We start from the raw sequence: 24,032 nt of genomic DNA, 5'->3' as shown, positions 1-24,032 counted from the left end.
TCTCAGAGCAACCTTGGAGAGTGAGCTAATATTATCACCATTTTACAGTTGTAAAAATCAAGGCAAACAATGGTTAAGTGACTTGCCTAGGGTCACACCTCTTGTGTCTGAGGCTGCATTTGAATTCAGATCTTTCTGATTCCAGGATGAGCACTCCATACACTGCCCCACAGAGATGGATACTTACTTTTATTTTTATCATTTAAAAAAATTCTGTCTAAGAATAAATACTAAATATCAGTTCCAAGTCAGAATAGTGGAAATGGCTAGGCAACTGAGGTTAGTGCCTTGCCCAGGGTCACACACGTAGGAAGTTGGATTCAAATCTGGCCTGGACAGGTCACAACCCCAATTGCCCAGCCCTTTCTGCTTTTTTGCTTTGAAACTGATGCTCAAATCAAATCTGAGACAAAAGGGTTTTAAAAAAAGCTTACATTCTCCTAAGAGGAAATAATGTACACAAGTATATATGAGATAACACAAAATACTTTTAAGAGGCAGAGTGGGAATATCTAGAGAGCAGACAGGATAAGCCTCATGGGGAAGGAAGCCCCTGCGCTGAGTTTTAAAGCAAGGTAGGGACATAGTTACTATAAATCAGTTGGTGGCCATGAAAAGGAGCTGCTGCACAAAAGGAAAAGATCATTTCCAGAGCTCTGAAGGCATCTTGTCCAGCCCCTACTTAGAGAAATGAAGAAACTGAGGCCCACAGGGGTAAAGTCACTTGTCCAAGGTCACACAGGACAGAAATGTAGGAGAGACAATTTGATTCTAAGAGAAGAGATTGACCAGAGGATGAAAAACAGCAAACTTCAAGGGTCCTGTGATAACTGAAAAAAGAATTGTCCTTCAATGCCCTGGACTGTGAGAATGTCATGATCTCTAACAGTGCTCAGAACACAGTGGCTGAGGAATAAATAAGAGGGCAGATAGTCCCAGGTGGCTGGTGATTCCAAGCTCATGAAAATTAAATTCAATAGAAATTCTGTATTTCTGTAATTATTTGTAGTTCATTGCTTGGAAACTGACATTTTATAGGAAAAAAAAGTCATTTTAATGATAGATAACAGCCATAAACAAAAGGCATATGCTGGGGAGAGAGGAGAGAGGAAGATGAAACATTAACATTGTAAAAACGTAACCTCAAAAGGGCAGAGAAAGTACATTTTCACAGCCATCATAATTGACTTTCTGAAAAATTACACATTAATGAATTTCCCTATTGATTTCACTAACAATGTTATCTGCTCAAAACCAGGAGTCTAATCAGGTAGATATAATCTAGAGATGTTGAACAAATTAGTATGATTATAAAAAAATCAAATATTTGAGTCATGTGACAGAGTTAAATTTTATAAGCTTTGCATTATACTTGCAATTGTTTCAGAGATTATCCAGTGGAAAATATCCAATGTTTTATCTAGGGCCAAATGCATTATACATGCCTAATTTTAGATAGTTATGTTAGACACCTGTGTAGTCATGGAGATACACGAGTATCTCCAAATACTGTTCTGGACATTCTACAAAATGATTTCTCAATCACTCCAGAAAACATGAAAATGTTAAAATGCTCTGCCTCTCACCACCTTTTATGATCACTAGCGTTTAAACCCTACATCAGTATTAGTCCACTTTTAATCATTCTCACTCCTTTTCCAAGAAATTCACACCTTTTTAGTTTGTCTATTTTTCAAGGAGAATGGCAAACCACTTGGGTATCTTTACCAAGAAAACACCAAATGAGTTCAGGAAGGGTCAGACATGCCTGGCATGGCTGAACAACAACAAATTTTCAAGAGTGGTCGCTTTAAAGCTGTTCTTATCCCAAATCATTCACAATAATTACAGCTTTCCCTTTATTTATGTCACCCCTCCAAATTGAAAGATTTCTGACTTTCTTCTGGAGTAGGTACAGAGCAAAATTTACCACTGGGACATACTAAAATTGTAATTTAGGAGGATTTTTTCATCATCCTTCAAGAGGACACTAAACAACATAAGTTTAAAACAAAATGACTATTTCTTAGAGCTAACTATCCGGCTATTGAATTATATAGCGACATCATTCATCTGCCTAAGTATTTCCTGGTATCAGGAAATATTCTATCTTGGTTAGCTATTTCAAGAATATCAGTCTCTTTTTTAAAAAAAAAAACTCTTACCGAAGAGCAATAAGGACTAGGTAATGGGGCTTAAGTGATTTGCCCAGGGTCATACAGTTAGGAAGTATCTGAGGCCAGCTTTGAACCCAGGACATCAAGTCTCTAGGCCTAGTTCTCAATCCACTGAGACACCCAGCTGCCCCCAAGAATATTAGTCTTGATAACTTTATTTTCCCATAAAAACCACTTATCAAAAACCTACTATGAGCAGTGTTAATATATCATTAAGCACAGACCCATCAATTGAAAATTTTTTCCTAGCTACTAAAATAGAATGGAGCATATAAATAAGACTTTGGGGATAAATGTTCAAGTTGAAACAGAAATCCATTTTCAAGTTATCCAGAAATGTTCATCTACATGTTAGAATTTGTTATACCAACTGCAAGCCATTTAAAGCTCAGATTGGCCTCTTTTCTTGACCCAAAACCATAAGATCTATAAAGTAAGGAGAAGATATGATCTCCACATACAAAGAACTTTATCATCTAAACATTACATTATGTTTCAAATATCCTTTAATTAAAAGCTCACCTCTGCCTGGGATGAATGCCTTCTGGAAGACTTCCTTTATTCTACTATTGCCATGTAAGAGTTGATGGCTGGGTAATATAGCTATGTGAGATGCACCATAGACGGCCTCTGGGGTTAAAGTATATGCAGACAACTTCTCTTCAGTTACTTTGCCATTAACCTGACAGGAAACAATACAGGAAAGTTTTATTTCTCAGTTTTCTCTCCAAGATGCACCGATATCTTCATTCTTAAAGTAACCTCCTTTTGACACTTCCTTTCCATTACTAACCAGAGATCACCTGATAGGTGGAACTGGGGAGAAGGGCAATGAGAAAGGCTTTGGGGAGGGAAAGTAGAGAAGGATCAGAAGTTACTTCTTCAAAGGACCCTTCAGTGCTCACCTGGGAGACAGAATACAGTAAAATTATGCTCAAAAATAGGCTTTTTACTGATATTATGGTGATTTTAAAAATTAATATTAAAAAAACCCTAAGATTATATTATTCCTAGAGGAGCAAGATAACCTAAGGGAGTATATGGTCAACTGATGCATTTCTTTTTTATTTTATCTTATTTAATTAGATGATTTAGAATAATTTTCCATGGTTACAAGACTCATGTTCCATACCTCCCCAGCCCCCACCCCCTCCCATATCTGATGCACAATTCCACTGGGTTTAACATGTGCCATCAATCAAGACCCATTTCCTTATTTTTTTTAAACCCTTACCTTCCATCTTGGAGTCAATACTGTGTATTGGCTCCAAGGCAGAAGAGTGGTAAGGGCTGGGCAATGGGGGTCAAGTGACTTGCCCAGGGTCACACAGCTAAGAAGTGTCTGAGGCCAGATTTGAACCTAGGACTTCCCATCTCTAGGCCTGGCTCTCAATCCACTGAGCCACCCAGCTGCCCCCCATTTCCTTATTATTAATATTTGCACTACAGTTACCTTTTACAGTCTACTTTCCCAGCCATAGCCCCACCAATGCATGTAATCAAGCAGTTGTTTTTCTTCTATGTTTCTTTTCCCACAGTTCTTTCTCTGGATGTGGATAGCGTTCTTTCTCATATGTCCCTCCCAACAGTTCTGGATCATTGCATTGCTACTAGTAGAGAAGTCCATTACATTTGAATTTACCACTGTGTATCAGTCTCTGTGTACAATGTTCTCCTGGTTCTGCTCCTCTCACTCTGTATCAATTCCTGGAGATTGTTCCAGTTTACATGGAATTCCTCCACTTTATTATTCCTTTGAGCACAATAGTATTCTATCATCAACAGATGCCACAATTTGTTCAGCCATTCCCCAATTGAAGGGCATCCCCTCATTTTCCAATTTTTTTGCCACCACAAAGAGCACAGCTATGAATATTCTTGTACAAGTCTTTTTCCTTATTATCACTTTGGGGTACAAACCCAGCAGTGCTATGGCTGGATCAAAGGGCAGGCAGTCTTTTAGTGGCCTTTGGGCATATCAACTGATGCATTTCAAGGAGGATTCTGAAGCATTTACCTGGAAGTCAAAATAAAAGCCTGCAGATAAAAGCTGGTGTGTTCTTGGCTCCTTCTAACAGTTTATCAGGGAGTCTGAAGTGAGGATGGGACCCAACAAGGGAGGAAAAAAAATCAAAGACTAGAATAAAAGTACTAACTGAAAAAAGTTTCTGATACAGATAGAAGTCAGTAAAAATTTCAAGAACTGAGCACCTTGAATGGTCTCTATCTCTCAGATCCTGGAGCTTTTAAGAAGTTAGGCACTTCTAGTACTTTAATCTAAATTTGATTTTTGGTCACCAGGGTATATCCCAAATAAAATACCCAAATCAGTTGGAAATTTATGGTGATTTTAATTAAATTTAATTAAAGAAATTAAGGAGAAGGGAGAGGGACAAGGTGTAGGATTTCTCCCACCTGGCCTGTACCAGGGGAAGATTAGAGGCTTTCTCTAAGAGAATAATGTTTGGAAGGTGAAGGAGCAAATATCAGCCTAAACTGCAAGAGAGCTCAGCTAAGATGCCTGAACCTGAACTCAGCTTCTCCCAGTATAGTATCAAGGAAAACTCACCGCCAAACCAGACAATAGCTGCCGCCATGCCAAGATGCTGGAATGCTTAGCAAGCTGCCTCCGGTCACCTCTCCACCATCAAAGAGCCAGAGAGAGGAAGTGATGCAAAATATATAGATGGTTTTACATCACTTTCCTGCATCTCACATGTACCAATGATATCTTAGGCTTGACTTAGGACAGCCCAGGGGTCTGTCAGTTGTTTCTGATTTGTCATTTGCTAGCACATGTCTATCATAGGCCATCCTCCTAAATACTTAATGCTTAAGTATGGGTGTAGTTCCTGATTTTGTTAGACTAAGTAGGGTGGAGTAATCTAAAGTCACAATTTCCTGATTTTTGTTAGACTAAGTAAGGTGGAGTAATCTAAAGTTCACAATAATGAGGGGATGTTCCTAGACTGGGGAATGGCTGAACAAATTGTGATATGTGTTGGTGATGGAATACTATTGTGCTCAAAGAAATAATGAACTGGAGGAATTCCATGTGACCTGGAATGACCTCTAGGAATTGATGCAGGATGAAAGGAGCAGAACCAGGAGAACATTATACACAGAGGCTGACACACTGTGGCACAATCGAATGTAATGGACTTCTCTACTAACAGCAAAGCAGTGATCCAGGACAATTCTGAGGGACTAATGAGAAAGAATGCTATCCACATCCAGAAAGAACTGTGGGAAAAGAAACACAGAAGAAAAACAACTGCTTGATCACATGGGTTTATGGGGATATGATTGGGGATTGTGAAGATTAAATTGTAAGCTCTCCCCTGATTGTGAAAATGAAATTAATTCTCCCCTGATTGTGAAGATTAAATTGTAAGCCCTGCCCATTTTTAGATTTAATCACCAAAGGTGTAAACACCCTATTCACACTTGAGTGGGGGAGGTCTGTGACCCACATGTGCAATAGTGGGTGATGAATCAGAATTAAACTGACTGCCCCTGGGCAGTCCTAAAGCAAAGCTTCAACCGTGATTGCTAGATGTAAAATTAGAGGGAGGCACAGGAAGTGACGCAAAAGAAAGTATCTTTAAAAAGGAGTTACAAATTCCTGTGGAGAGAGAATCTTCTGAGATTTGTGGGAGAATCATCTGAGATCTTCAGCTGAAGAAGAAGAATCTGCTGACTGGACCTAAGGCCCTACTCCTGATGAAACTGTCCTTAAATCTCTCCCTTTGGACTGACACATGGTGACTGAAAAAGGCTGACTCCTTTCCTGGATTTTCTGAAAAAACTATCCTCAGGAGAGGCTACTTCTTGAGAGAGACTTCCCCAGGTCCTCAGCTTTGCAAAGGCCAGATAAGGACTAACTCTCCGGGTTGAACCAGGGGCTGGAAGTAAATTACTTAAGTGTTTAGGCTAGATATCTTACCCTATCCTCTCTCTGATTTTCTTTCACTCTTTCTATATTTTGTAAATAAATCTCTTTGGAATAAATTAAATTCTTGGTGAACCTATTTTAAATATAATCCATTCCAACCTTTTAATAAATAACTCCTTTTACACCTTTACAGGATGTAGACCCTAACGATCACCCTAGGCAAATATCAATAATATGGAAATAGGTCTTGATCAAAGACACATGTAAAACTCAGTGGACTTGCATGTCAGCTATGGGAGGGGAGGGAAAGAACATGAATCTTGTAACCATGGAAAAATATTCTAAATTAAATAAAAATTTCCAAAGGGAAAAAAAAAGAAGTTAGGCACAACATTAAGGCATACTTCCATGGAATGATAATCTTGTTGATGCAGGTACTCCACACTGTGCCCTCTCTATATTATTCAGTTGTTCAGTCATGTCCAATTCTTCATCACCCTGTGGACCATAACATGCCAGGTCCTTCTCTTCTCCACGATCTCCCAAAATCTGTCCAAGCTCATGGTCATGGTTTCCATGACACTATCTATCTGTCTTCTCCTCTACTATCTCCTTCTCCATTTGCCTTCAGTCTTTCCTAACATCAGGGTCTTTTGCAATGAGTCCTGTCTTCTCATCATATAGCCAAAGTATATAAGCTTCAACATTTGTCCTTCCAGTGAATAATATGGATTAATTTCTTTAGGTATTGACTGATTTGAATTCCTTGTGGTCCAAGGGACTCTCCAAAGTCTTTTCCAGCACCACAATTCAAAAGAGTAGAAGCACTTTTATTTAAGAAATTCTAGGGGGCAACTGGGTGGCTCAGTGGATTGAGAACCAGGCCTAGAGACGGGAGGTCCTAGGTTCAAATCTGGCCTCAGACACTTCCCAGCTGTGTGACCCTGGGCAAGTCACTTGAACCCCATTGCCTAGCCCTTACCACTCTTCTGCCTTGGAGCCAATCCACAGTATTGACTCCAAGACAGAAGGTAAGGGTTTAAAAAAAAAAAATTCTAAGTGGGTGGAACCAGACACATCCACAGCTGGGCTTCCTTTCATTTTTGGAGGTACTTGTAGTAGTCCTCTACTCTTCTCCAGAAATGTGATAAACACTTTCTCATCAGAGAGACTTATCTTCCAATGTCATCTTTTGTCATTTTAATACTATCCATGGGGTTATCTTGGCAAAGATACTGGAGTGGTTTGCCATTTTCTTTTCCAGTAGATCACCTTTTGTCTGGACTCCCCATGATTACCTATCCATCTTGGGTAACCCTACATAGCTACCTAGCTCAATGAGCTACCCAATGCCAAGGCAGTGATTCTAGAGGAGTAATCTGAGATTGTGATTCATTCTTGTCTTCTCATAAATCCTCTACACAAGATTTATTCAATAGTCTTGAGTTGAACTTTTAAAATGGGTTCTAATGTAGTATTTGGGCTCTGCATCTGTTATCCTGTATTCTTGTTATATCTTTGACTCTCATTCTTTTTGGGTCATGCTCCTCTTTGCTGAGGTCTCATCACTTTTCACATGTAAGCTATTCTTCAATTTAATCCTTGGTAATTTGTTGAAGCCTATAAGGCATCAAACAATGGCAAACCACTCCAGTGTCTTTGCCAAGAAAACCTCAAATGGGGTCATGAAGAGTAGGACACAATTGAAAAATGGCTGAACCACCATAACAATAACAAAAGAGGATTAGGTAAGGGAGAGGGGACTCTCACCAGGGATTCAGACAGTAACATGAATTCGTCTACTTGGGGATTGTACAAAATCCCCCAAACACTTTATTTCTTAATCTGTTTGAAAAAAAATAATTTTAAAGTATTTTCATATTGTGAATGGTTGCTTAGGAAATTTTGCAATATCAGTCAGTATGATACCACTTGCAAAAAGAAGCATTTCAATAGGGAATCCTTCTTGCATTTGGACTCTGTTGGAAATCTTCCATGATAGTAGCAAACAATATCTCTGATTTATACTGTGCTTTAATACACATAATTAGAGGACCACTAAATAGTTAGCTATATTGTTGCATCTAAAAGAATCTCATCGGATCTTAACATAGGCGTGGCAGAAACCTCATTAGATGACAGTCTTTAAAGCTACATTTTGTTCTACCAAATCAAAAGCTTTTTAAATTAGCATAAAACACAATGGGGCAACTAGGTGGCTCAAGTATATAGAGAGCCAGTCCTAGATATAGGAGGTCCTAGGTTAAAATCAAATCAAATACTTCCTAGATGTTGACCTTGGGCAGATCATTTAACTCCCATTGCCTAGCCCTTACCTCTCTTCAGCCTTGGAACCAATTCTTATCATTGGTTAAAAGATGGAAGGTAAGAGTTTAAAAATAAACACACACCAAAAAACACCCCAAATGTAATAAGATTCTATATTCTCTGTACCTTTCAGATAATTAATTGTTTTGACTATAAAGATGTGATTTACTACAGAATATTGTTTGTGACAGTATACCTATTTCTACCTCATACTTTCATCAAAGATCTTTTTTTTTTTTTTAAACCACTACCTTCTGTTTTAGAATCAGTACTAAATATCATCTCCAAGGCAGAAGAGCAGTAAGTGGTAGGCAACTGGCCAAATGTGAATCCAGGACCTCCCATCTATAGGCCTGGCTCTGAGCCACCTAGCCGCCTCCAAAGATATTCTTGTTACAAGTGTAGATCATTCTCAGAAAGAATCACATGGACTAGTAGGTAATAATGTCCTTTCAATCACTTTTTAAAAAACTAGTAATACTGTTTGCTAATTTGCCCCTCTAATTGTGTGTTTAATTCCATGTTTCAGATATCTTGAGAATCAATCTGTCAGTGTCCTCCAGCATGGCTCTCCTCCATGTATATACTTGTCCTGGTCAAGCTTCTATCACCATCTTCATTTTCTTCAGTGTCATTTCTATTTCCTTGTGCATCAGAGAACTAAGTTGTTAAGAGTCAAAATGGAAGGCTCCATTTCCATTGAGGAAAGCAGGAGTCAAGGTGATCCAAACTCAAGTTTGACCTCAGACATTTTCTAGATATATGACCACAGTGAATCACTTAACTTCTGTCTGCCTAAGTTTCTTCATCTGTAAAATAGAAATAATGACAGCACCTACTTCCCAGGGTTGTTGTGAAGATAAAATGGGATAATTATAAGATGCTTTGTGAACCTTAAAGTGCTATATAAACAAAAGCTAGCTATCTGCCTCTCATTCTTTTGATAGCTTCATCTTGACATAATGGTATGCTCTTGATGCCTTTGTTATGAGCTAGCTTACCTGGGTCTGGTGTCAGGCCTTCTGCAAACTCATTCATAGGTGATGCTGCTTATGATTTTCCACAGTTATTTTTCATAAGATTTTGCAAATGAGTTTATATTACAAATTAGTATAGTTCTTGGTGGCACGTCTCTCCAGTTGCCAGAGATAAAGTGTCTGTTGCCTAAAACATTTCCAAGGCTCTTTTGGTCTCAATGTTGCAGTGACTGCATTACATAAGTCAAACTTTCATAGGAAATGCTAATGATCCCTTTTGATGAGTATCCCTTGTTTCTTATTTTCTGCTCTCAAAAGAATGTTTGAATAGGCTCATATTGAAATTGTTCATTTGCATGCCACCTTGTCTTTCTTAACTTATCTTCTAACATGGCGCTGACTTTGACCTAAGCTCTAACAAACTGATGATCTCTATCACACATGAATAGATTAGTTAGCAACAACTCTCACACTGGTCACCACTCATTTTCTGTCTGTTAAAGTCAGTTCCATTTTTATTGATGTTATGTCAAAGTTTCCACATTTTCCACCTTCTAACTCTCTTTTTGAACATAGTATTAGTGATATGTTATCTTATGGAGAGCATATAAGCCTTTGGTCTCTTTTGTTTCTTGTTCCTAAGCTGTAGTGTTTGACATATATATATATATATAAATTTTTTTTTTGCATTTCTCAACTATACCCATCGTTCTGTTACTGAGATATTAAAATTTCTGCTAGTTTAATTTAGAAGATACCTACTCTACCTACTCATGTTTTGCAATAGCTTTTGAATCATAAACTCCAATTATTTTCATAGTGATCTTTTTTATTATATCTATTATGTGGCATAAACAAGAATGAAACCAATTGAGCCAACTCTTTTCATTGGTCTCTCTGAGGCAAACCTGTGAGTCTGCTTTCCAGTGAATTACAATTTCCTTATATTGTCTGATTTCATGTATAGTAAGAATGCCAATAGTGATATGATTAATTTCCTCCAGTTAACTAATTAGTCTTTAGATAAAGATTTCCTATTTAGAGCACCCACAGTTACTCTATTCTCTAAAGACAGTATAAGAACTGTCTGATTCTTAACATCCTCTGCCTTATGACTTCCACTCTGTCATAGTACTGGAAGGACTGAAGAGGACTATGGCCCCCTCAGTATTTTTGCTTTGTTTAATGACTCGTTAAGTCCACAGAACTCATCATCTCATGGCAATGGGCCTTTCTGTATCTGACTACATTGGGCTTCAGAAAGTAAACACAGTGTATGATTAGGACTTTATTCAAAGTCTTTCCAGCATGGTAGAACCTCCTGGACTTTGTGTGCCTCTGGCATAGTCTTCCAGAACCCAGAGTCTTCCCCATATCTCGATGAGGCATCCACGGAGAACTTTTTATGGAGGTAACACATTAACCCAAACTTGTAAACTATCTCAACTGTGAAATTATGGAAATAATCACCCTCAACTCAACTGGTTCAAAAAATATTCATTTGTAGAGATTGTGTTAATTTAAGTAAATCTGTTCAACAGGGACACACCTTCAAAGTGAAGTCAAGATAGCATCCATCACAGTCTCCTATCCAATGGGCCTGCATTCCTTTTATTCCATACCACTCGGGAAGGTCAGCCAAAGCTTCACGCATTGCCTATGAAATTGGAAAAGAGATTGGAGACACTCTGAGCCCATAACAACATTTAGACACTCATGTAAATATTCATGTATAGGTCAAAACAAATAAAGTGTGGGAATTGAATAGAAACCATGGAGCAGCATTCTTCCCTAGTCGTGTGCTCCAAACCAGAGGAATGGAGTGTGGTTTGGACACCAATACAACAGGGAGAGTAATTGGGAGTCAATTTATTAAAGATTGAGTTGATTGACTTCACTATTGTAAAAGTGCCAGATTTTTATGACAGAGGGAAAATCATCTAAGAAAAAATGATAATGAGCTCTGGTGAGTGCAACTGGTATAGTATTTCCCAGGGTCAGGAAACTAAATATGGGAAGGTTAAGTTTATTTATTTCAAAAAGTGACTCAGGCTTGAATTTTTGTTTTAATTTATTTCCCCCTATGTATCTTAATGTATCAACTTTATTTTCTTAGATAACTGTTACAATCTTCAGGTAAAATTTTCCAGGCAGCTAGGTGGCTCAGTGGATAGAGTGGTAGAAGATACGAGTTCAAATCTGGCTTCAGACACTTCCTAGTTTGTGATCTGGGGCAAGTCACTTAACCTTTGATTGATAAAAGGATCCACTGGATCCACTGAAGAAGGAAATGGTAAATCGTTTTAGTATCTTTGTCAAGAAAATCTCATAAATTTCTATAGTCCATGGGGTCACAAAGAGTCAGATAGGTATATATATATATATATATATATATATATATATATATACATATATATATATATATATATATAAATGGTAGTCAGGAATGTATAATGGATTGGAAGTAGAAATTGTATGTAGATAAGCCAAAGAAGGAAGCTGTTTCCACAGTAGAGGCAAGGAGAATTGGAATTTGGTGGTGGCAGTGGGCCTGGAAAGAAAGAAAGAAATTTAAAGGCTAGACTGCATGGCAGAATTAATAAAAGTTAGTAACTGGATGGATAAAGGTAGAAAGAGAGGGAATCCAAGATGACAGATTTCTAATCTGGGTGGCTGGGAGAATGATGTTTGTCTTTTGGTTTGAAAAGGGAGAAGGAAAAAGAGGAGGAAGGAAATTAAGATGTTATATTCATTTTTGGTATTTGACATTTGAGGTATCTTTAGTACCTCTAGGAAGGTGACCTCCATGCAGCTAGATCAGTGGTTCTCAACCTCTCAATTTGTAGCAATGAGAATACATAATGAATATCAAGTATTTACATTCCGAATCATAACTGTAGCAAAATTACAGTTTTGAAGTAGCCACCAAAATAATTTTTTGGTTTGGGGTCACTGCAACATGAGGAACTGTATTGTGGGGTCACGGCATTAGAAAGGTTGAGAACCACTAAGCTAGATGGAAATGCAGGCATGTCCATGAATGAAAGCTAACCAAAAAAAAAAAAAGAGAGAGAGAGAGAGGGAGATGGCAGCACTTGTAAACAGAAAATAAAGGTCTGTTTGCCTCATGAAGAAGGAAAGAGAAAATAGGAGAAATTAATACAAGAGTAAATGATGATTTGTCCATATTATATGATACCAATTCAACAAAACAAATATTCACTAAATTCCTGGGCATGTAATCCTCTCTACCTCTGAAGAGAATGAGAACCCCTGACTCCCTTTAAATAAGGTTTCAAATGTTAGAATTACCAGTACAGTTGTTCCTTGCTAAATTGCAATTCACTTATCATGGCTTCATTGTATTGTGGGTTTAAAAAAATATATATCTAATTCTGTATCATGGAGTATTCACTATATCATGATTTTGTGGATGAACACTGTACTGTACACAATGGAAATGCAGTATTCCACTATTGCTTGCACAAGTACACCAACGTGAGAATGTACACACACACTATTGGCTGATGGAATGAAAGGCAACCAACCACAAACTGTGTTGTGTATCCTGGGTGCTGATTGGCTCAGTGACTATAGCATCTGTCTGTTTGCTCTCCTGCACTGTGCCCATATATTCAGAAATATTTAAGAGCATATGAAGTGTTTATAAGAGTGTGAGAAAAGTTAATAAAAGTGTGAAAAGGGCTTATAGGAGAGTGGAAGGGGTTTATAATGCCTTAAAAACATATAAATAGTAAAATAAATATAACGCCACTACTTTGTGGATTTTCACCTATCGCGGGAGTCTCTGGGACACATCTCCTGCGATAGGTGAGGGATCACTTTACTTAGCCAGAGGAAGTGATTAATCTGGGATAATGATTGACTTATGATTAATAGGATCATAGGAACTATATTTTATAAGGTTATTAAGCAAACTGAATATCATGTATCTAGCTGTTTCTCTGTAACCTCACATTTGCTGTTGTATCGGTAACACTATTTCTATAACTTCCCTTCTCAGTGGAAGATCTGCAGGTTGTGCCCTCTGAGCAGAAGGCTTGATTATATGGACCAACAGATATGTCCAGGGTAGAAAGATATGTTGGGTAGAAAGATACCTCACAGATAGGATAATCTCTTGTTTTCAACTGTCCTAGGGCTGGTGGTTGCCTATTGGAGTGGGATCTTGTATGATGTAATATTGCGGTATAAAAAAGGGAGAAAATTCTCATTGCATTGACTTTAGCAAGGAGGAAGTCTAAGGACTCAGCTTTGCTGAGAGGCACCGGTCTCTCTCAATAAACCTGTTATTGGCTTGGAGTTTGCCTCTGTTTCCTTTCAGATTGGCTGAAAAATATTTGTCACATATCTCTAGAATTCAGTTTCTTCATCAGTAAAGTGCAAAGTTGGAATTGAAGATATTTAAGGTCCCTTCCAGCTCAAAAATTCTGAGAGGCAGCATTGTGAAGTGGATAAAGGTGGGCCTTGGTGTGAGAAGGAGTTAGGCCTAATTCCTGACTCAAGACACACTAGCTGTGTAACCATGGGGACAAGTCACTTAACTTCTCCTGCTGCCACAGGCAACTCTAAGTATATCGATTATAAACAAGTTGCTAGTCTCTATCAGTGGAAGGAATTTCCAGGATAAGAATCCTCTACAGAAAGGGAATCACAAATACAGGCCAAAAAGAAAAATAAAGATTCTATTCTATGATTCTATGTATTATAGCTGAAGAAGGCTAATTACTCAAGCCCTTTGTTAGTTCCAACTCAAATAACTATTACTGAACAATGCCATGCTCACCACATGCTTAAATTAAAGAACCTGGACAACTTTTTTAGAGTTATTTTCAACAAAATGATCAGAGGGTCTTATTATATGTGAATTATGTCACTGAAAACACCAAAGACATTTATGAGCAAATATAATTGAATGTGTCTTTTCAGAAGCCTTTTTGTGTCTTAAAGTTTACTAGGTCCTCAGAATTCCAGATCAGTGAAAGCCAGGAAGCTAATGTGGAACTGCAGAAAAAGAGTGTGATGGTTTTTCGAAGTGAAACTGCTTAACAGAGATTATTTTATAATGCGGATGGAACTGAGGGAGGTAGAGATATCACCAAGTCCTACGTTAGGTTTAAGTGTAAGAGAAGCCAGTTCCACAAGTGCCTAGTCCTAGAATATCTTTGTAGAGCTCATCTCACAAAAAATATTTAGCACCTGGAAAATGTTACCAGAAAGGCAGAATGATGTAATGAATAGAAACTGTATACTTTAACAAATATCAACAAGAATGAATATTTTGATAAAGAAAGACACAAAAGAGGACTACACAGGAAACTGTGAGCTATGGTTAACTAGTTTATTCTTGAATGTATATTAAATAAAATAGAAGAGTAATAGATCTATCTCTTTCTATATTTCCTTCTGTTCTCTTCTGAGTATTAAAAAAACAGTCTCACTAGCATTCTTTTTTCATTACTCTCAATGCCTACTTTCCTTAAGCCCACACTTATCTTGAAGGGCAATGGGTAGAGAATATTGGAGTTAAAAGAGCATTCTAAGTCTAGTCTGATTATCTTATTTTTACAGATAGAGATAGAGGCCCAATGAGGTAAAGTCAATCAGTGACTAAAGGTGTCCCAATTCCTGGTCAATTAAATCTTTAAATAACCCTGTTCTTTCAGTTACATCCTAGATGATATTCATTCAGGAAGGGATTTCTCACTTACATATAAAAGAAACCAGAGATTCTGGGCTCTCTTAGGCAGAAGATTCACTGCTCTCATCTCTCTTTCCCTTTTGAGGACTCCATAGTAATCAGTACAATGGAGACTAAAAGACATCAGTTTTAGGACAAAACTTAGCTTGAATATGGCCCTCTGGGGCCCTGTAAATCAAAATCCTCTTGATAATTTAAGTAACTTAAGTCCTTTGAAAAGTACTCCATCCCCCCAGAATGGAGGAAAGAGCCATGAACTTGAATCCTAGTGACCCCCTAGCTGTCACCTGAAAATGGGGAAGGTGACACCTACATTCCTTCTGGCAGGGTTGTTGGGAATAAAGTAATTTAAAACACTAAGATGGCAAGTGTAGGGTTGAGCAAGGTGGCTGTGGAGTAAGGATTGCCTAAGGTCACTTCCCAAGAACACTACTGTAGAGGAGATGTCCTCACCTAAGAGTTGCCATACCAATGAAATTTCAGGCCCATCTATCCCTGGGATGTTCCATGAATATGATATTAAGATTATTGATGTAGTTTTAATTATTATCTAAGAAAGACCTATGCTATTTCAAATTCTGCACTGCAGTCAGGAATGTAATGTTGAAGTTTCAGTGGACAGCCTCTTCTGAAAATAAGAGGACTGGCATGAGAGGGAGTGTGTCACCTCTAAGGTCTGGCTAGCTTTAAATTTAGGGTCCTAGAAAAGTCTCAGAAGCACTGAAATCTGTAAGGGGGTTTAGGGACAGAAAGTGGAACTGGAGAAGGAACATCTCATCTCTTTCTTTTATTGCCCTGGTGACCCTGGACAAGTCATCATCTCTTGGATAAATGGGTCAGAGTCCAAGGTCCCTTTTCCGGGCTAAACCTCACAGACCTAAGATTTGATGTTTCTGATGTCCAATAAGAGGCTGGGGGGGTCCTTGAAAGAGACTGCAGACTACCAAACCAACAACATGGGCAGAAGGTCAAGTAAGACAAGTAAAGATAAGCCAGAGACAGCAGCCTTACTAGATTTCTGAGACTTGAGTAACATACTTTCAAAGGGTAAAAACTTTATATTATTACTTAAAAAAAAAAACCCTTAACTTCCGTCCTAGAATTGATACTATGTATTGGTTCTAAGGCAGAAAAACGGTAAGGGTGAGGCCATGGGTCGCAGGATCACACAGCAGGGAAGTGTTCAAGGCCACATTTGAATCCAGGACCTTCCATCTCTAGGTCTGGGTCTCAATCCACCGAGCCACCTAGCTGTCCCCTATTATTACTTTAAAAACCTTTATCTTCTGTCTTAGTATCAATTCTCAGACAGAAGAGTGGGAAGGGCTAGGCAATCAGTGACTTACCCAGGACCACACAGCTAGGAAGTATCTGAAGTCAAATTTGAACCCAGGACCTCCTGTCTCCAGGCCCGACTCTCTATCCATTGTGCTACCTACTTGCCCCAAGGGTTAACAACTTCAGTGAGAAGGTCATCTTTCTATGATTGGGAATAGAATCCACCACCCTAGCTTATTTTCCATGGGACAGGCAGCAATAGCAAGGATGGTCAAGATCAAAGGCTCATAGATCTAGAACTAGAAGAGATTTCAGAAGCCATCCTTCTTTTATTGGTGAGAAAACTACTGATTTGTTTAAGGCCACCCAGATAGTGTCAGGAATGGGATTGGAATTCAGATCTTCCATAGTCCAAATACGAGTATGCTCTACTGGGCGATGTTGTACACAATAAAATTTTTGTCTAATGAAATAACATGGAGGCTGGAAGAGTTGAAAAAAATGATTTTTGAATGTGTAATTTTCATTCTCAAACTTTTTTAAATACAAAGGATTGTAAGGAAAAACTATGATGGAAATAACATTCCATCTTTCCTTAATAATTTTTTTAAATAAATCCTTACTATTTGTCTTAATAACAGCTCTGAGAAAGAAGGGCAAGGACTAGGCAAACAAGGTTAGGTGACTTTCCTAGGGTCACCCATCTAGGAAGTGTCTTAGGGCACATTTGAACCCAGGTCTCCAAATTTCAGGCTTGGTAATGTAGTAGACAAAGAAAGATTGCAAAATGATTCTACAAAATGAACTGCATTTGATTGACAGGGACATGTGACAGAGAATCACATGGGAACCTGGGTCAAGATTCTAAGGTCCCAACTGAAAAAACCAGACTTCTGGGAAAAGCTTTGGGGGTTAGCTGTGATCCATATTTTCTATAAGATTTCTGGCCCTTTGTGAGATACCAGCTTGAGAGGAAAAAAACTGCTTTCACTGGCTGCTGGCAGCTGGACTGAAGACCATAGAAGAATCATCACTTCTCTGCTGGATCTACTTTGGACATTACCTCTGGGATCTTGGCTCATTTACTGGACCCTGTTTTGTGAGGTTCTTTTTGGGGGTAACTTAACTTATTTAGCCTAGATAAGTTAGCCTATAGGATATTATTAAGGAAATTAGTTTGGGGATAAGATTAAGAATATTTCCTACTCCTTGTTACCCTCCTTCCTTTCCCATTTCCATTAAGAAACTTAAAATATTTAGATGTTTCCCTCTTGTCTCTTTCCCTTAAACAATCCCATAATAACAGTAATACAACCATTGAGCTCCCCAGCTCCCCCCTGCTTGATAATTTCTGACACATTTACCTTAAAAACATCATTACTGTTCCAGAAAATGAATCAAACCAAAACCTAGCCTTGGGCAGACAGCAGGTGGTCCTGTGGGGATGATTTAGGGCCTGCTCTTTACAAACAAGCCAGTCATATTCCTGCATTAGTTTCTAATTCGTTAGATCACTTAAATATGAAACACACAGATGTTTTATTAATGTGCTTATTTTCTACTGGCTGTAGTTTCCAAACACATTGTCTTATTCCATGTCAACAGGAAATATACATGGGAAAGTGTGGAGGATATTATAATTATAAATGATTAACATTAAAGATTCATTGAGAGACACCAGGCTTTATTTAGAACACAGCTATTTTACTGCACTCACCATTTTAATTTAGGAAGAAGGAAAGAATATGGGCAAGTGCAGGAAAAGGGGAAAAGATATTCATAGGGACTATAAGTGACTCAATCAACTTCTTTTATCAATTCACTCCCCACTTTACATAGTGGCTCTTCCAAACTTTTTCAACCCTCCTCAAGCCTCCCATGGCTTCCTCTCTACTCTCTCAGCTGAGAACCTTGTCTCAGATTTTACAGAAAAAATGAGGCCACTTGCCATGAGGCTCCTCTGCTCAGTCCCTCTCATTGCAATGCCATCTCCTCTATGTCCTTCTTCACTCCTGTTGCACATGATGAGGTGGCCCCACTCCTTAACAAAGCTAATCCCTAAACCTGCTAAAGTGATCTCATTCCTTCCTACTTCCCTCTGCCATGCCCATTCTTCCACTTCTTTCCACTCTCTCCCTGTCTACCAGCTCCTTTCCTCCTGTCTACAAACACATCCGGGTCTCCTCATCTTTGAAAGCCCTCACTGGATCCTCCCATCCTCATTATCATTCTACATCTCTTCTGCCCCTTGTAGCTACACTGACACACACTATCTACAACTCACTCCTTTCTTGACCTCTTACAATCTGGTTTCCATCCCTATCATGCCTCCAAAATTGCCCTCTCCAAAGACCAATGATCTCATACTGGCCAAATTCGGGGGTTTTTCCTCTGTCCTCATTCTCCTTGACCTCTGCTGCCTCTGACACCATGGATCATTTTCTCTTCCTTGATACTCTTCTCTTGGTTTTTAGGACATACTCTCTCCTGGTTTTGTTCTTACCTATCTGACCAAGAAATCTCTCTTGTTGACCCTCCTCTAGATCACTCCCTCTAACCCTATGGCCCTCAGGGATCTGGTTCTGGGACTTCCTCTTTTCAGGCAAAACTTCAGCAAGACTCTCAGGAAAATAATAATAGTTAACCTATACATAATGTTGTATGGCATACATAGTTCTTTATACACTATTTCCTTTGATCCTCAGGATAACCCTATGATTTAAGTGCTATTATTATCTTCATGTTGCAGATCAAGAAACAGACTGTGGGAGATAAAATATTGCCCAGGGTCACACTAGTTTGGGCCTGAGGTGGGATTCAAACTTGGGTCTTCCCACTTTTAAGTACAGGGCTCTAATCACCACCACAAGGTACTGCATGAATGTTTCAAATATTTTTTTTAAATGCCCTCTAACTCACAATAGGACAATTTAAAAATATTTCATGTTCTCATATCAATTTTATTCTGAATCTAATATATATTATTTGGTGAGAAGGATGTAATTGTTTGCTATTGATGGTAGTTTATAACTGGGAACATGACTAGATGTGATGAGATAGTGTGGTACAGTGAGAGAATGTTAAACTCAAATAAAAACAGATCCCAAAAGGTCACATATTGACTTACAAAATTACAGATTAACATTATCCATGTTATATAGTATTTGCATTTATCTTGTATTTTCTCAAGGACTTTTTCTGCATCTATTGAGATAATCATGTGGCTTCTATTGGTTTTGTTATTGATATGGTTGATTATGCTGATAGTTTTCCTAATATTAAACTATCCCTGATTTCCTGGTATAAAACCCATCTTGTCATGGCAGATGATACCCATCTTGTCGTGGTAGATGATCCTTGTGATACAATGTTATAATCTCCTTGCTAGTGTTTTATTTAAAATTTTTGCATCAATACTCATTAGGAAGATTGGACTATTTTTCTCTCTCTCTCTGTTTTTTAGCCATTTCTAGTTTAGTTATCAACACCATATTTGTATCATAAAATAAATCTGGAAGAATTCCTTCTTCCCCTGTTTTTCCAAATAGTTAATGTAGTATAGGAGTTAATTGTTCTTTGAATGTTTGGTGGAATCCATTTGTGAATCCATTTAGTCTTGGAGTCTTTTTCTTAGGGATTTTTTGGATGGTTTGTTAATTTTCCTCCCCCTGTGATGGGGTTATTTAAGTATTCTGTTTCCTCTTTTATTAATCTGGACAGTTTATATTTTTTGTAAATATTCAATTATTTCACTTAGATTGTCAGATTTATTGGCATATAATTGGGCAAAATAAGTCCTCAAAATTGCTTTTTTTTTCTTCATTAGCTGTTATTTTACCTTTTTCTTACTTGATACTGATATTTGGTTTTCTTCTTTTCTTTTTTAAATCAAATTAATCAAAGTTTTATCTATCTTATTTATTTCTTCACAAAGTCAGCTCCTTCTTTTATTTACTATCAATGGTCTTCTTACTTTTGATTTTATTTCTCCTTTAATAGTCAAAATTTCTAAATTGGTGTTTAATTAGAGATTTGTAATTTGCTCTTTTTAGAATTGTTTTTAGTTTTAGGCTCAATTCATTGATCTGCTATTTTTCTATTTAATTGACATAAGCATTTAAAGATATACGTTTCCCCTTCAGTACAGCTTTGGCTGCATCCCATAAATTTTGGTATGTTTTCTCCTTGACATTCTCTTTAATGAAATTATTGATTGTTTCTGTGATTTATTCTTTGACCCATTCATTTTTTAGGATAAGATTATTTCATCTCCAATTAATTTCTAGTCTTTCTGCTACCCTTTGTTGAATATAATATTTTTGCATTATCATCTGAAAAGGATGAATTTAATATTCTTGCTTTTCTACATTTGCTATGAGGTTTTTGTGCCCTATCATATGGGCACATTTTTTTGTGAAGGTACCATGTACTGCTGAGAAAAACATATTTTCCTTTATATTCCCCTTTAGTTTTCTCCAAAGGTCTATCATTTTAACTTTTCTAAAGTTTTATCTCTTTAACTTCTTTTTTATTTATTTTTTATTGGATTTTTTTCCTTCTGAGAGGATAATATTGAGGTCCTCTACTAGTAAAATTTTACTATTTTCTTCTGTAACTCCTGTAATTTCTCCTTTAGGTATTTGGATGCTATGTCATTTGGTGCATATATGTTTAGTATTGATATTATTTTACTATGACACCTTTTATCAAGATGCAATTTCCTTCCTTATTTCTTTTGATTATATTGATTTTAACTTTTGCTTTGTCTGAGATTATAGTTGCTACCCCTGCTTTTTTTAGTTTGGCTGAGACATGTTAGACCCTGCTTCAGCCCCTTACTTTTACTCTGTGTATGTCTTCCTGTGATTTTGATTAATTTTGTTAAATATTCATCAATTACATTTTTGTCTTGCATGGCACTAGGAGTTTTTCAGGAGGAGAGTTGGATACCTCTGGGGATGAGGACAGAGAGCCAGCTTCCACTTCTACCTTTGGCACCTGTTGGTTGTATGAATCTGGGCAGGTCACTTAATTTCTAAGAGATCCTGTCAACTTCTAAGACCATAATTTAAATATAAACTGTTGTGTTTTGTTCATAGCTAGCTAGCTTTGTAAATCTGCCAGATTTATTTCTAACATTTTGGTAATATAACACTGCACATTAGGATAACTAGAAATAGGCCACAACTAGAGATATTCATCACCATGCTTGTGTTTCTTCAACTGTTAGGATCTGGAACTTGAATTAGATGTGTAGTAATTCATTTTACTATAAGTTTTGTTTATCAAGTCTTTTGTCTATAACTATTCTCAGTTTTATTCAATTTTCTATAATTGCTATTGGGTACTACTAAAAAACATTTATAGTTTTTAAAGGAAAACAACGAGCACACCTAGCTTAATAAGCAGTTCACTGTGGATCATATATTATTGGGCACACTTGTTCAGTTCTCACAAGTCCCCTTGAGTGTCTAATTTGGCTTGAACCCATACCTTGAATATCACTGACACAGTTTGAAAAGTGAACAAGTGTTTGGTTTGTGGCACTTTCTGGCCTACATCTTTTTTTTCATGGTCTCCCTTGGCCTTTAGAGACTGTGGAATAGTAAGAGAAATGACTGTCATGACTAGAAAAAGAAAGAGCAAATAATTCTTCTTTATGGGAACCTGAGGCCTCATCTTAATTTTATATCCTAGCCATGAAGATTGTCCATTCCCTTAGAATGATATATTTTTGAAAGGAAAAAAATGTTGGTACACATTGAAAAATAACCTAGATTATAGGCCACCATGAGATTTTAGACAAGCCAAATTTGAGCAACAACATAGCCTATATTTGACTCAGGTGTGCCATTTAACATTTACAAAAGGTTTTATACTTGAAAAAGAATTTAAAATCCTTTAAAAATTTTTTTATAACTGTGAAAAGATAGCTATTATTATTATAGATTTACAATATCAAATGAATGGTCTTTTCAAGGAAGATCATAGAAATCATACATTAATAAGTCTTAATGTATCTGAGTATTTAAGCACATCAATCAGAAATATATTTAGGCCATGTAGGCAGCTAAAGGTGCAGTAGGTATAGAGTGGTAGGCCTAGAGTCAGGATTGATGTGCTTAAATACGGCCTTTGTCACTTCCTAACTGTATGAGGCTGGGCAAATCACTTCACCTGTCTGTCTGGGTCCCCTCCTCTGTAAAATGGGAGTAACAATAGCACCTTCCTCTCAGAGCTGTGAAGATCCTATAAGACACAAATCATAACACACTATATGCTAGCTAGTATTACTACATATTTTAAAAGGCTATTTAGGAGGTCAAATTCATGTAAAAGTGGTCAAGAATATGAAAGAGAAACATTGAAACAAATCAAAGGATAAAAGGAGGATTAAATGTAATAGGTCTAATCCACATCACTATTCCAAAAGCAGAACAAATGCGCCAGAGATAAAATCCTATTTTTCTAAGAGAGTTAAATGAGAAGTATAAATGAGAGCAAAATTTCAGGGCAAAATCAGACTCTAAAACACAGCTCTGAAAGAAGTAGTTTGAAGAGCCAGAATAGAATAAGTAATCTGGCTGACATTTATATACCACTTTACATACACCATTAACTCATTTGACTCATACAACATATCTGTGAGGTGGCTAGTGCAGGGAAGAGGCTCAGCAGTGAACTTCTCTGTGTTCACACAATGGGGAGGGTAACAGCAAAGTCCAATTTGAAACTCGGCACTGATTTGAAAGCTTTAAAAATCATTTCTTTACATTTTAAAATTTTAAGAATGTAAACATCTTTTTAAAAAGCATTTAATATGCTTACTACTAAAAGGAGAACTGAGATAGTATCTCCAGGAAATGCTGGACATCAGAAATGGTACCTATGAACATCCATCAGTGAGAAGAGGATCTTTAAAAAAGGAGGACAACTGAAATGGATGCTTGTTTTAGGATTAACAACTAACCTTCTTAATTAACATATTCTCTGATAAACAATTCTTTTTAATTGGTTTGTGGAAAAAGAAGAAAGCTGGGGCAACAAAAGTATCACCTCCTTAAATAGAAACAGCTGAATAGAATCACTGAAAGATACATTCTATCATCATCCTATAAACAAAAAAAAGCTTAATTGTTAAAAAGACAACATGACATTTAACCATTGAGATGACATACCTAGAACAGAGAAGATCATTCCTAATAGGTTCTTAGAGAAAGAAAAACCTGCCTTGCTGCCACATTCTACCCCTTGCCTATTTTGGTTTTTTGGGGGGAGAAGGAGAGAAACACACACAGAGAGAAAGAGGTGTGTGTGTGTGTGTGTGTGTGTGTGTGTGTGTGTGTGTGTGTGTGATTAAAGCAATAACTGCATAAGGATTGCTTTTTTAAAATTTAGAGATAAAATACTATATGCAAATACTGACACATAAAACACTGCTGTTACTTTGAAAACATTTTCCTGCATGTTATAATTTATGCCTAGACCATACACCATTTGATTTTTGCTCTGAAATGCAAATAACTGATTTCACAATCTGGAGGTCCTCAGTTCTAGAGTAGTGGTGATTATTTACCAGCCTACCCTGAGGGGGAATGATCACTACAGAGCACAGCAGTCTGCTAATGACATCTGACTTGCCAACAAGGTAGAGA

At 37.4% G+C, this 24,032-nt stretch overlaps 1 protein-coding gene across 3 annotated transcripts in view; it reads right to left on the bottom strand.

Moving 5' to 3' along the window:
• LARS2 (leucyl-tRNA synthetase 2, mitochondrial) overlaps positions 1–24,032 on the bottom strand; it is a 207,372-nt gene that overhangs the window by 76,021 nt on the left and 107,319 nt on the right. For all 3 annotated transcript variants that reach the window (XM_001379440.3, XM_016426424.2, XM_056800229.1), the window contains 2 exons: positions 10,927–11,034; positions 2,700–2,859 (listed from right to left, as the gene is read on the bottom strand). In XM_001379440.3, coding sequence (XP_001379477.1) covers positions 2,700–2,859; positions 10,927–11,034 — 268 coding nt within the window. The remainder of the gene's footprint in view (positions 1–2,699; positions 2,860–10,926; positions 11,035–24,032) is intronic.

This window comes from Monodelphis domestica, chromosome 5 (genome assembly GCF_027887165.1).
Source record: "Monodelphis domestica isolate mMonDom1 chromosome 5, mMonDom1.pri, whole genome shotgun sequence".
NCBI classification, from domain to species: domain Eukaryota; kingdom Metazoa; phylum Chordata; class Mammalia; order Didelphimorphia; family Didelphidae; genus Monodelphis; species Monodelphis domestica.
Note: the sequence above shows the minus strand (reverse complement) of the source record. Positions and strands in the feature narration are given on the sequence as shown.